Source organism: Tachypleus tridentatus, chromosome 6 (genome assembly GCF_004210375.1).
Source record: "Tachypleus tridentatus isolate NWPU-2018 chromosome 6, ASM421037v1, whole genome shotgun sequence".
Classification (NCBI taxonomy): Eukaryota; Metazoa; Arthropoda; class Merostomata; order Xiphosura; family Limulidae; genus Tachypleus; species Tachypleus tridentatus.
In genome coordinates, this window is record NC_134830.1 from 10007352 (window position 1) to 10021884 (window position 14533).

Genomic DNA, 14533 nt, shown 5'->3' on the forward strand with positions numbered 1-14533 from the left:
AGCTTTCAGTTTGTTATATGCATGTCATTGGACAAAGTAGGTGTGTGTAAGCAGGCATTTTCAAAAATTGAGGTGGGGGCACCTTGGTTAATTCAATGAGTATGTTATAAGGGAGTAGGAGAGATAGGACGTTATTAATTTACATTCTAATTTTTCAATACTGGTAATTTTATTATATAATTCCTAAGAAACAATATCTATAGTATTTGGACATCACAAAAATTCGATATTTATTTACAAGTAAATTAAAAAACAATAACTGATATATAATACTAAACTGTGCATTATAATATACAATTTGACACCAAACTTGTAGACATATATTCATAAAATGGTGGTTCACTAAAGTTTTGAATGCAAGTTAACGAACTCAGTGACCTAGCCTTGACTTATGTCGGTAGAGTTAATCATTCTGTTTTACTAAGAAAATAAACTTGCTGTTTAGTTATCATCATGCCAGTAAATTTAAATACCAAATAAATTTTCTCATACCAAGGATAAAAGGGTCTACTTATTTAAATGTCTGTTAAAAATTATGTCAAAACAAAAATACTTATTGTCGTATTAAAAAGAAGTTTCCCTTTCCTAAAGTTATTAATTAATCTTTCATATCAACAAAAAGGAACATCAGTGTCTCTTATTTAAACAGGTATTCATCAATCTTTGACAGCAAGTAAAAATTGAGTTGAAGCTTTTCATTATCATTTAAAGAAAAATATCACACTCGTTATTCAAACATTATATGATGCCAAGAAAAGTGTATCTGCTTATTTGAATAGTCAATAATTGTGTAATACAAAGAATGACTTCCACTTAATTATTTCTCCTACCATAAAAGAAAATCTATTTAAATAGTGATTAATCATTTTGTTAGTGTAAGAAAAATTAATAATTAATCATTGTTGTACTTAGAAGAGTTCCTCTTATTTAAAATCATTAATTCATTTGTAATAGCTAGAAAAATCATTTATAGTTACTCAAGCATTCTGTCATACCAAGAGAAAAGCTTATTTATGTAGTCAGTATTACTTTTGCCATGTTAAAACAAAATTTACTTTATTTAAATAATAATCATTAACAGTTCTGTCATACCAAGAACAAAGTGTAACTTGTTTACCCTCTCTCCATGAACATCTTTTTCTGCACGTCATGAGGTTTTAGTGCGTTACATTCAACAACACTTCATTAGACTACTTTAGTTTTGTGGTATACCAATAAATATAACATAAAATTGTAGCTAATAATCCATATTTTAATAGTTTTTAAGTTCTTACTTTTATAACATAGTTTTCTTAAAAAGCTAGGATTTTCTATAGAGTAAGAATTGTGAAATTTTCTCTCTAGGCATATTTTATGTAAATTACCTATTATAATATCAGTATTGCTCAGACAAAACCTATTTTCATAGTATTGGATTACTGACTGATAAAGAAAATGTTCTACTTTTGTGAACTTGTCATACCAAGGAGACAAAACATCCATGTATTTAAAGAGTAATGAATTGTATTGTTCTGCATAGTTCGTCAATGTTGTTAGGTGCTTATTGATGCAAAGTAATTGGGCTATCTGTATCAAACAACCAGTTAAAAAAAATTATTGTAAAATGTAAATAACTAAAAAAACTTACAAATCTGGTAAAAACATGTCCCTTAAAAAATTAAACACAAGTAAGGTGGACAGTGCCACCATTGTCAGTGACACTGTCCAGTGTCAGGGGTGAAGCCATGGAAAAAATGGTGTAGTTGTTCAGAGCCATAACAATGACACGACATTAAAATGCGGGCTGTTGTGACTTGAGTGTTGCAAAGGCTACATATTGGTGCATCATTACCAGATAAAATAAAACTGTGATTAATGCATGACCAAGCCAGGATAACTTCCTCTTGGAACAAATGGTTTGATATAGAAAAGAAAATTGTTATCATGTTGCTCACTCCAAGTCAACTGCAAACTGGCACGGAGCCAAGTCTTGAATACAGGACCATAGTCCATGTATGAGATAGGCATGGCAGTGATAGTACCAGAGCCAACAGACTTAGCCACAGTGTCAGCAAGCTTGTTTCTGCAAATAGCAACATGGCCTGATATCCATCAAAGGTGGATATAAACAGATCGAGAAAAATGGACCAGTTATTTTTTTTATGTCATTTATCTCCTGCTCAAGATCAGTGGCTGTCTTCCTTCTGTCCTGAAGGCTGAATAAATGAAAATGCTTAACATCAGTGTCATTGAATTTAGGTGTTCTGCCCCACCTTTTCTATTTTTAAATTTTCCTGTCTCAATCTCACTGTCTCGGGTGTACTTGACAGTGTTTGGGGAGCATTTCAAGTATGCAGCAATTTGATGGAGAGTCCAAACACCATTACATAAAGCTTGTATTTGAATTGCCTGCTTTTTGCACCATGCCATGGCCAAAACTTAATATATAATGTCAAACACTATTTTTTATTTGTGAGGTACTATTAAATTGATTTCTTATAGCATATATAAGTACCATATCCTATCTCCTTTCTATTTAGTTAAGACACTACAACCCTAAATGTGATCAATACCTTTATTCAAAGAAATACATACCCTTGGTATCTTCTTCATGTGTCAAATCTGCGGTAGACATCGACGACCCTGGCATGCCAGACTTCTCTGTTGTCAATCCTCCTTATCAACTTGATGTTGCTTATTGAGTTCTTGGTGACATAGTTATTGAGGCTGTCGATATATTTAGTTCTTTGACACCCTCTGCTTTTCCTCCCTTCTATTTTTCCATATAGCATCTGTTTCTCTATCCCATTCTTCCTACAGATGTGTCCTAGAAATTCCATTTGTCTCTTTCTTATAGTTTTCATGAGGGACCTTTTGTATCCTGCCAGTTCCATGTCTTCCACTTGCACAGTACTATATGTTTAATAGTATGTTGGGTAGTATAGTCAATATTTGAGTAATTTTCTCCTACCAGTCAGTGATTTTACAAGAAGTTGTATTGTTTAATTGGTGAAGTCACAATAGTTTTCTTCAGCAGTGGCATATTGGCTCCAAGTTTGCTTTTTAAGTACAAACTTTCAGCTCATACCTCTGTCATCTCTCGACCAATTTGAGATTTAATCACAGTTTTGAGCTAGGGAGGTTAAAATATTGGCTCCAAGTTTGTTTTTGAAGTACAAACTTTCAGCTCGTAGCTCTGTCATCTCTCGACCAATTTGAGATTTAATCACAGTTTTGAGCTAGGGAGGTTAAAATATTGGCTCCAAGTTTGTTTTTGAAGTACAAACTTTCAGCTCGTAGCTCTGTCATCTCTCGACCAATTTGAGATTTAATCACAGTTTTGGACTAAAGAGGCCAAACCCCTTTGATTGATGTGTTTGACCATTAAACCAGGGTCTTCTAAATTAATTTACTCTAATCCTGCCTTAAAGAATTTCAAGTGATGTAGCTATTTAAGATTCCCTCTTACTGTAATCCTGATGTTTTGGATGTAATTATCATCTTTTAAAGGTTTTTTTTTTTTCATGTTAATAAAATTATACAACAAACCTATCCTGCCCTCAAATAATTTTCTAACATTTTACATAAGTGAAACAGGACACAATATGCATACTAGGTTGAAAAACACCAATAATTCCTTTCCTACATCCGTGAACATGTACATAAATACAACCACAAGTTTTTTCTGAACAGAATATCACTATACTGAAACACAACCTGACATTAACAACAGAAATATGGGAGAAATCTCGTTAACAAAATCACACCAATTCATAATCAATAAATATCCAATTTTTCTCTCTGTAACTCAGTTAAGTGCCAGTCCACATGTATTAGCATAAGTTATCACTATCAGTGTTGTTTAATAATTGTGATATTATGTGTTTAAAGCCTTCCTTACTGTTACAATCTGCATCAGTGATTAAAATGTCTATATAATTCTTCCTTAAAACCTACAATTTGTAAAATAGTTGCTAACTAATAATTAGATGTATGTAATCCTTTCAGGCTACTAACTATAGTAAAAATGTTCTCTGATTTGTAATTTTTCTACAGTGTAACTTAACATTTTAAATAACTCCTAATTGTATGTATTTGTGTGTTCATGATTTTTTTGACATTTTGTGATAAGTGACTGTCGTCTGGTTATAGCAAATAAGGCAGTGTTTAATATTACAAAGTGCCTATCATAATTAAGAGTTGTATTTCAGAGGACATGTAACCCAAGATGCTCCAGTTCCAGGTTCACCTCTTTACACAATCAAAGCCTTTATTCCAGCTATTGACTCCTTTGGTTTTGAGACAGATCTTCGTACCCATACCCAAGGCCAAGCATTTTGTTTGTCTGTCTTCCATCATTGGCAGGTGAGAATCATTATTATCTTAAAGTAACAAACAAGGTATAACATGGATGCTGTTTTTACACACTTACTTTAGTATTACTAAAAATGACACAAGTCTACCAGATGCACTCTATCCCAAAAACATGCTAAGAACACAAAGTTTGTAATACAGTTGAGGGAGTTAACATGCTTATTCACAACATGCTGTGCCACAGAAAACCTTTTTTATGGTTGAGTGTTAGAAAGATATTGTGTAAAAGAAAGTTGATAAAATTATCTAAGGATCAGAGAAATGGATTACTGTTGCAGGCTTCTGAAAGTAAAGTTTTGGTGTCCATTGTAGATTGTTCCTGGTGACCCTCTGGACAAAAGTATAGTCATTAGACCCCTCGAACCCCAACCTGCTCCACATCTTGCTCGAGAATTCATGATTAAAACCCGGAGAAGAAAGGTAATTTGTAGTTTTCGTTAATACTTTCATATTGTCCTGAAACACATAATCAGGACATGTAATACGTTTGAGAATTTTTTATGTTATAGAAAAACATACAGTTGTTATCACCATTGATCTTCATTTTTCCAGGGTCTGAGTGAAGATGTTAGCATCAACAAGTTCTTTGACGATCCTATGTTGCTGGAGTTAGCAAGACAAGATGTCATGTTAAACTATCCTTTATAATGCTAAACTTCAAAAGTTGTCAGTATATTTTCCTGTAAGTTGTGCTTGTAATGTTCAGTGTGGCATGTAACCCAGAAATAAGTTTACCTTTTACTGTTTTACTGTAAAAAAAAAAGGGGGGGGGGCTGTATAAAGATAATTTTGCATATTCACAACACCCCAAGTGAGAATGCCAACTGAAGACTTCCCATGTAATGTTGTTTCATTTTCTGTTTTTGTACAATAAAGCATTTTTCCAACCAAAATATTTAAAGATAAATTAGTCAAGATGCTTAGTTAACTTTCAAACAAAGCCTATGTTAAAAGCTCTTGTACTTTAATATTCATTTTCTATAATTTCTTTGTATCATATCAGAACTTTTGTTTTTAAAAATCTAGAAACATTTATATTTGAACAACATATGAAAGTGAAAAAAAGAAATTTTTTGCACCCAAGTTCTTTTTCTAATTTTGAGGACTCTTTGAGACCTTCTTACAACTCCTCAATAGTTTTGTTTGACTTTCAGGAATGAATGTATTTGACCTAATTTCTAGTGTCAGGAAATCATGATTTTAAGCCACAACTTTACAAGAAAAGCACTATACCATCCTGATTCTGTTTTCTGGTAGATCAAGAGACAGTTAAAATTGTATTGTCAAACTCTATACTGCTCTGGGAAGATGATCTGGATGAACTTGTATGCAAGTCTGATCCATAACAAAACATGTAAAGTCTAGCCTTACCAGAAAATAATGTCTAGCTCAGTATCTAATTGTGTAAGGAAATGTGATCAGAATATTTTAAATACATATTATGGTTGATGCAATATCTAACTGTATCAGAATGATTAGTTCAAATGGAGAAGTTGTAATCAGAATGTTTTAATGTTTTGTTCAGCTCTATCGTCATGAAACATTATAAATATGTAATAGGTTTGAGAATTTATTAGAGCATAACTGCCTGTTAAAAGAAAAGGTAATGTTTTGGTTTCCCTATTGATATCTTGAGGGTGGTATTACTGCCAAGCCAAGAAACCACTAATCAAACCATACTATAAAACAGTTATGTAGCCAGCATAATATAATGTCTTGTGGGGCCATGAAGTGTAACAGTAATGTATAGCTCTATAAGAAACATAATCAGAACATAGAACCGTTTAGTTCCAGGAGTAAATATGTAAGCAAGCATAAGCCAGGAAATATATTACTTCTGTCCAACCGAAAAATGTCACCCTGAGGGAATATATATTTATATTAGGAAATAAACAGAATGTGTAAAGTCGAGTTCTTTGAAGAAACACAACTGGGATGGTGTAGTCCATGATGATGAGAAAACCCACTTAGAGAGCACAAAGGAGCGAACGTTTCAACTTCATTTGTAAACCTGACGATGGTGTAGTGCTTGTATAATAATCGAAATATGACTGTGTGTAGATTATTACTATTTGGAAATAAATTATGAAACATGTTTTTCTTAAAATATAGAACACTAAGTAAAGGAAACAATTGCTTCTTTTATCTATGACCTTTGCACTTGGTTGCTAAGCCTTTTAAGCTTGCACATGTGGAGGAATATCAAACAAAAAATTGTTTTATATATACAATATATGTATATATAACCAAAAATAACTATACCATAGAATTCCAGTTATTTATTAAGCTTAATAACGAAGAAGCAGACTGAAGACACAACCAGCTTAATAACTAAGAAGCAGACTGAAGACACAACCAGATTAATAACTATGAAGCAGACTGAAGACACAACCAGATTAATAACTATGCAGCAGACTGAAGACACAACCAGCTTAATAACTAAGAAGCAGACTAAAGACACAACCTACCATCTTCAAATTGCGATTCAAAAGAACGTGGTAGCCTTTTCACAGTATAAAATGGCTGAGAAAAACCCTGCAGGTGGGGGACATTCTAAGCTATCGATTGGTTATTCATGTCATACGTTCAATTACGTGTATGTAAAGGACCTTTTCTAAAAACTGAAAGATTTGAAAGGGGCAACTGATTCAGTATATAACCCATCTATCTAGAAATAATCAAACTGTGACTGTATATTACAAAATACTAGTCCACTAAAACTTAGCCAAGAGTAAAGGTCAGTCTTGTATTACTGGATACGTTATGAGTGTACGTGTACCCCGTCAATACAAGTTGGGTAATGTAAGCAAGACGTGACTGAAGGGTCAATATAATAAAAATTGTTTATATATATTGCATTATGAGACTTAGCATATGTATTTTCATATTATAATACATTGTCATTCTAGCATAAAAAAAAATTATAATTTTGTTCATGATGGTTATGAGGTTGGTCAAGTGACAGGCCCCCACATATTTAGAGTATAGAAAACAACAAAATATAACGTCTTACTGGAAACAAACATTTTAAATGTATTTGTGAAGGTTTAGAGATTACACAATTATTATTTGAGATTTTTGGAATAAAGAATAGGTTTTTTTAATCAAACATGAAGCCACCTTGTGCCCAGACGAGTAACTAAACAGTATTTTCATATCTTTACAAAAAATCTGGTTCAGTACAAAAAATTGTAATCTTTAGTTAAATTATTCTAAATTTTGTGAAGACATACAAGGTGTAGTGCAAATACTTAATGTGTATATTCTACCTAGCCCATTGCAAAAGGGTTAATCAGAATATTTCTAAGTGAGCCAGGTAACGTAACTTAGATTGTGTAATGTTTAGTCCAACCAGAAAACATGTAATCAGAACATATAATGTCTAGCTTCAAACCAATTATGATTATTAATGTTTAACTCTACCAGGAAACCTAAATCAGGGCTGAGATTTGTCTGTTTTTACCAGGAAACAACTAATCAAGGTTTATGTAACCTGAATCCATTTTACCTAGCACAGACAGAAAACATGATCAAGATAACATATATAGTGAACTATGAAATGTTCTCAGAATGGTGTAATGTGTATCTCTGACAGGAAACCCACAATGATAGTGATTAAGGTCTAGCTAATTCTCAAAATGTATCATCAGAATATGTTATGTTTACCTTCAGCAAGCACAAGTAAGATGATGTGTCATATTCAGGAAACATGTAATCAAGTTGCCTTAAAAGGTAACATAATCTAACTGGTACATCTAGTTAAGTCAGGAAACATGTAATCAAGTTGTTGTAATATCTAGCCTTAAAAGGTAACATAATCTAACTGGTACATCTAGTTAAGTCAGGAAACATGTAATCAGGTTGTTGTAATATCTAGCCTTAAAAAGTAACAATCTAACTGGTACATCTAGTTAAGTCAGGAAACATGTAATCCGGTTAATTTAGTGTTGTGTTCTTTTGAGAATCATATATTGTCCAGCTCTGTAGTATCATATAGCAAAATGCATACTGTTTAGCTCAGCTACAGGACAAACATGGTAATTCAACACTCAAGAAGCCAGGAGATGTAAATGGCATAATGTATACCTAGGCAATAAAAACAAAAAGCAATACTGCATGTGTCATAATGTATAGCTACACAAAGAAATATGCAACTGCAAAAGTATAACAACTAATTTTATCAGGAAACATAATTAGGGTCATATAATATATTGCTCTACGAAAAATATGATTAGAATGTATGATGTGTCGTTCCAGCAGGACAATATAACAACTATAATTATCAGTACATACAATAAAGCTCAAGTTCTAACTAACTCTTTCAGGAAAGATGTAATTAGTATTATACAATACGTAGCTCCACTAGGAAACGTAAATAACTTAATGTAATGTTCTTCCAAAAAATATGGAATGAGGAAGATTGTAAAATATATCTTACTCAAGAAAACCAATTATAATGTATAGTATTTACCTTATCTGTTCAACATCATGTAGAAATGTAATGTCCCTATCGACCAGAAACACAATCAGGATGATACAATGTATAGCTGTATTATGAAACATGTCTAGCTCTACTGGGAAACACAATCAAAGTGGATAATGTCTAGGAGTTCCATGTCTAACCACAAAACAGCATGTAATTATGTTGGTGTAATACGTTATTCCACTTAAAACAAAGCTGACATGATGTCTAGCTCAGTCAGGAAACATGCTATCAAAATACATACTTTTCAGTTCTACTTGAAAAGATAATCACAGTAAAGTAACCTAAAGCTTGGACAAAAATGGCTTTAAATATCCTGGACTTATTAAACCAACCATATTAATAACAACTTTTAGCGAACACATTAAAACAAGAACTTTATCTAAATATTTTGATTAAAATCAATAAAATTAATGTGAAAAACAAACATTTGCTGAAACTGATGTAACTAAATCTGGTGCGTTGCATGATGTTTCAAGGATCTTACAAAATTCCATATCATTTTGTGACTTGAATTATGCTGTGTGGTCAAGTGTCATTTGCACCATATTCTGACTTTATCAACATTCTATTTGATGAAGAATTGATTATTCTTTCCTTGTTGCAATGTAACAAATGAAAATTTGCTGATACCAAACATTTTGGTCAAATCATCACATAGCTGATTCTTACAAGTACAGACATGCAAAGCAAATGATGCAATTAAAGCAAACCTATTTAATTGAGCGTGCATGTATGAGAGAAAGCACTAGTCTTTTTTTTCTTAGTTACAGTGAGTTAGAAGGTAGGCATGTATGTGTAGGAGAGGAAAAGGAGTCCACATGAAGCCTCTACAACATTTAATTTTAACAAATCATTGATCGAATAATTACAAGTCCTACTCAGAGAAGAAATGCAAATAGCCTTCATGACACATTACCCAAAAAATCTTGAGTTTCAGTCATATTTGAGAATCTAATTGTTATTATTGATTGTTTCCCAGCTTGTGTGACACTCAATATTACTGGTAAATATTGCTGAAGTAGGTAACTTGGAACTAGCTAACAAGTCAAGCATTCATTGACAAACAGCAGCAGTAACCCATAATTTATTCACTTTAAAAACTAAAGAACCAAGGAAGGGCTATAATGTAATGGTGATGATTAAATATGTTTAAATAAGAATTGAGATATCATTAACAGATATTCAAGTTTCAAAGAGGTTTGCTTCATTGAGGATAGGAGTGGTACAAAAATCTGCAGGAAGGACCATCTTAAATGGTTTGTTTTGTTTGTTGAATTTCACACAAAGCAACTTGATGACCCAAAGTCTGAAATGACAGACCACCAACTCTTGCACTATTTGTTTACTAACAAATAGTGTACTTGACCATCACATATAATACCCCATGACTGAAAAGGCAAATGTTCAGTGAAGGGTCTTGAACCACAGATGGCAATTCAAGTGCCATAACCAACCAGACCATAGTCACAAATGGGTTAGTGTACTAACTGAAGGAGAGGGGTAGAAGTAATAGTTTGTCAAAGTTGGAAAGAGTAAATTACATACAGAAGAAGTAAAACCAAATGTGACTGAGATATTGTAGAATAAATTAAAAGAAATTTTATGAGCTAAATACAGCAAATAAAAAAATTACAAAACAACTGAGTAACATGCAGAGTAACCTATTTTATGAATGGAAAAGAGACAAACGTGTAGTTTGAAAGAGAAGTTGGGGATTTAAAATTAAATAGAATTTTTAAGAACACAAACATTCATGAATTAGGAAAAAAAATCAAAAAGTAGGCTAGTAAAAATGTGAAAGAAAAATTAAGAATTACTAGAAAAGATCCATCAGTTTATCTGGAAACTGTCCAACCAAACCAAGTAGACCAGGGGTTCCCAACCTTTTGGCACTCGCGACTTAGAAATGTAATTGATGAAATAAAATTAATGTTATCCCAAGCTACTTCTAACAAGGCTACACGGCTCCCCTGCCAAGGCTTTGCGACCCACTGGTTGGGAACCCCTGAAGTAGACTTAAGAAAGTGGCCAAGAACTATATTAATAAAATTTTAACCAGAAAAAACCAAAACTGCAACGTATGCAAATCTATTGAAGAGGATTTCTTGGTAAAGTTATAGGAATAAGAAATTGTTTGAGACGGGGAATGTGTGTATACATGAGAGGTATGACAAGTAGAGGGCACGGGTTTGGAATAAAAAATGTACTGCAAGGAATGAAAGTGGAATAATTGATAGAAAATTTAATAAAAGTTAAAGAGTCCAGAGCAAGGTGTTGAGTTGAACGAATTTTTTTAAACTTGAAAACAATGATAAAGTATTAGTAACTATAAACAAAATGCTTGTTGTCTTTTAGTGTAATGAAACAGAAAGGAAGATATGCACTTAACTTACAAACTGGGAAATAAAGCAGAAAGTAAAGTATCATTATAAAATGCAACAAATACACTAATGACAAGAATGTTTAATGAAAAACAAAAATCAGGATTTTGATTGGTTGGTTGGTTGGTAAAAAAACTGGTAAAAAAATTAAAGTAAAATTATTAAAATTCATACAAATTCATCATGTTAAAATGAAGTCTAATTTTTGAATTAACTTAAATAGCTTTAAAATGGCCAATGGGCCCTAAAAAAACTAAAAACATTTGTACAGTTAACAGTGTCACCATTGCCAATTACACTGTCCAACGTCAGGGGTAAACAGTGGGTCAAAGCATGTCTAAAATGGTGCCGTTGTTGAGAGTTGTAACAACAGCATGATAATAAAATTTTGACTAGTGTGACCTGAGTGTCGCACAGACCACACACTGGTGCATCAGTCCAAGATAAAAGAAAACAATGATTTAACAAATTGTGACCAATGGGTAATCTAGTTAGGACAACTTCTTTCTGATCCTTGTTAAAACAAGGCAACCAAAGTTCAATAGAGGGTGTAATCTGGAAAAGCTTGTTTTCATATTTCTCACTCCAAGTTAACTGCCAACTGGAGCAGAGCCGAGCCTTGAATACGGGACCATAGTCTGTATATAGAAGAGGCACAGTAGTGATGTCAGCAAGTTTGTTCCTATGAATACAAACATAGCCAGTTGTGTATCGATGGCTTACAGATAGTGGCAGGATCAAGTTCTGAGAGAACAGTGAAAGAGAGTCAGTTGGCCTGGTTTAATTTCAACTGAGGCTTGTATGAAAGGTGGCAATGACTAGGGCTAGTCTCCCTATGAAAGGAAAATGATCATTACCATGTAGGTAACTGTTAATCTCCAAAAAGAAATGAGAGAAAAGTGAAGGGGAGCAGATAGACATCAATAGCAATAAAAGACTGACTAGGTGCATGAAAATAGGTACAAGAACCGTATTGTTCTGCTGAGAGAAAGGTTGTGGTCCAAAAGCATACACTCTATGAAACGACCTCTCTCATCAAAATCAGCACCACCCTCAGAGGGGATTATGTCTATTAAAATCCTCCAGGATTGAAAAGGGAACTGGTAACTGCTCAGTGATGGCATAAAGGTCTGAATAATTGTAGGTCTCTCCAGGAGCCATATAGAGAGAACAAACAGTGATGGTACAACCCAAGGAAACATGGATGGCTACAGACTTCAAGGGTGTAACAAGTGGTAAAGACAGGGAGAGCACATGCTGATCAAACAGCAGTTCCACCCCTTCATGCACTTCTCCATCACATAACCTGTCATTTCTGTACAAAGAAAGCTGCCAAAATGTGACTGCATCGGCAGGTTTCAGAAACATTTCCTATAAAGAGAAACACACACACACAGGGTGATAAGACATAATCAAATCCTTAATGTCATCTATATATCTGAATGAAAACCTTTCAGTTTACAACCACGTCATTTTTCTTTGTAAAAAAAAAGTATTTCAGCTTCCATGGGTTCTGCCCCAAATTGAGTGGGTAGATCTCTGTCAGTAGAAGTAGAGTCCAGTAACTAAGGTCAAGAATGAATAATCATTTGAAATTTTGGGACCGAAGACAATGGGCCTGAGAATATGCCAGAAGCTGGGTCAAAGGAGATGGAACCGAGCACCCATAGGAAGGATTGGTAGGAACAGAGGTTGGAATAGACATTGACTCATTTACTCTATTAGCTACAGGGATCAAAAGACTCTTCACATAATTGGAGAATAACTCTAATAGAGGCACAGAAAGATCCAGCTGCACTCCCACTATAGAAATTGAATGGTGTGCAGCAGCAAATGTACAAGATGGAGTGGTGGGCAATAACTTTTTGAGCCTTGGGGTAAGAAATGTGAATAGTTTTCAAATGCTGTACCTCTTTTACCTCCACCCACAAAGGGCAAGAACGAATGTAAGAGGGAAGAGAGCCACTACAATTAACATACTGAAAGTCCATTTCCCACTCATAGGCATCATGGTACTTGCAACCACAATGAGCACATTAAGGAACCATGACATGATGCCTTCGAGGGACAAAATCACTGACACTGGAAACATCTGAGGGGGTTCAAAATATGTGGTCATACCTTACAATTTAGATAATGTGCCTTTATGGTGGCAGGTAGTCATGTGATGTAAACATCAAAATTAGACTGGTTGGTATCATAATTCCATCTTATTTAAAACCAAATAACTGGGTAACATTGCATGACAGTAAAATTTGGATCACTGTGACCTGGGTGTCACACACATTGGTGTATTAATCCAAGATACAGGAGGTAAACTGAAAGTATAGAACCTTATATGAATATGAAAGAGTAAGTAGAAAACAGCAAAAAAACTTAAAGATGCTTTGATATGGAAAATATGAGAAACATAGTGTGAATAAATATAAATACATAAAGAGATTTATAGAAAATTAGGACAAAACGGACACAAATTTACACTTTTCAAACTTATTTACAATTTTATGTTCAAACTGTATTAAAATGTCCCTCAGGATCCAAGGGGTGTTTTTTTTTACACTACAGTTTTTTGAACATTAAAATTAAGTCAAATTCAGAAATTCACAACAAGGGTGGTTTTGGATGTATCTTTGAGACTATTTCAAGACACATTTTCATTTATAAAGTGACAAATTTTTAAATAAAATACAGCATCCTCAAATCTACATACTAGCTAATACTACCTACTTCGTCTTGGGTTTGTAGCTTCATTTTTATTATCATAAAATATACAATAATCTTGTTTTCTGTCCAAGTTGAACTTGAAATAAGGAATCCAATTTGATGATAATGCTCATACATTAGGCACAACTTGGAGTAAATTCAGGGTATTTCAATAAAGCCATGTTCTTAGTATCATTAATTAAGCAACTGTCAACCTCTTAAGCTTCTGCTATGACCTTTTTACATTTAGTTTTCAATATAGATACAAAATACTTCAGCTGCAATTTGATAAGGAATCATAATAGTTGGTCGTAAACTGAGCAGACAGACACTTTAAATACAGCTACAGACATAATACTGTGCTTAGCTTACTGAACATATATGAAGGTGGTTCAAAACAGTTCCCGAATACCTCTGTGTGTCATATGGAAACTTCCACGCTTCTTTTGCTTGGATGTTAAGCTTGTGATGCATTAATGTATTTCACTTATCTAATCACTTTTTGCAGGTCCAGTGCTAAAAGAGTGTGGAAAGTGCCTTCTTTCTAGCCAATAAAAATGTCCAAAAATTTCAGGTCAAATTAAGAAAAAGTGAATTGGATATTCGTTAA

The 14533-nt window shown here is 33.5% G+C and overlaps 2 protein-coding genes across 3 annotated transcripts in view; one reads left to right on the top strand and one right to left on the bottom strand.

The window, feature by feature from the left end:
• LOC143251915 (116 kDa U5 small nuclear ribonucleoprotein component-like) overlaps positions 1–5246 on the top strand; it is an 86856-nt gene extending 81610 nt beyond the window's left edge. Inside the window, 3 exon segments of the mRNA XM_076503278.1 lie at positions 4191–4344; positions 4666–4773; positions 4906–5246. Coding sequence (XP_076359393.1) covers positions 4191–4344; positions 4666–4773; positions 4906–5001 — 358 coding nt within the window. The 3' untranslated portion in view covers positions 5002–5246.
• LOC143251916 (26S proteasome regulatory subunit 8) overlaps positions 1–14533 on the bottom strand; it is a 291595-nt gene that overhangs the window by 209261 nt on the left and 67801 nt on the right. The gene's annotated exons all lie outside the window — the stretch shown is intronic.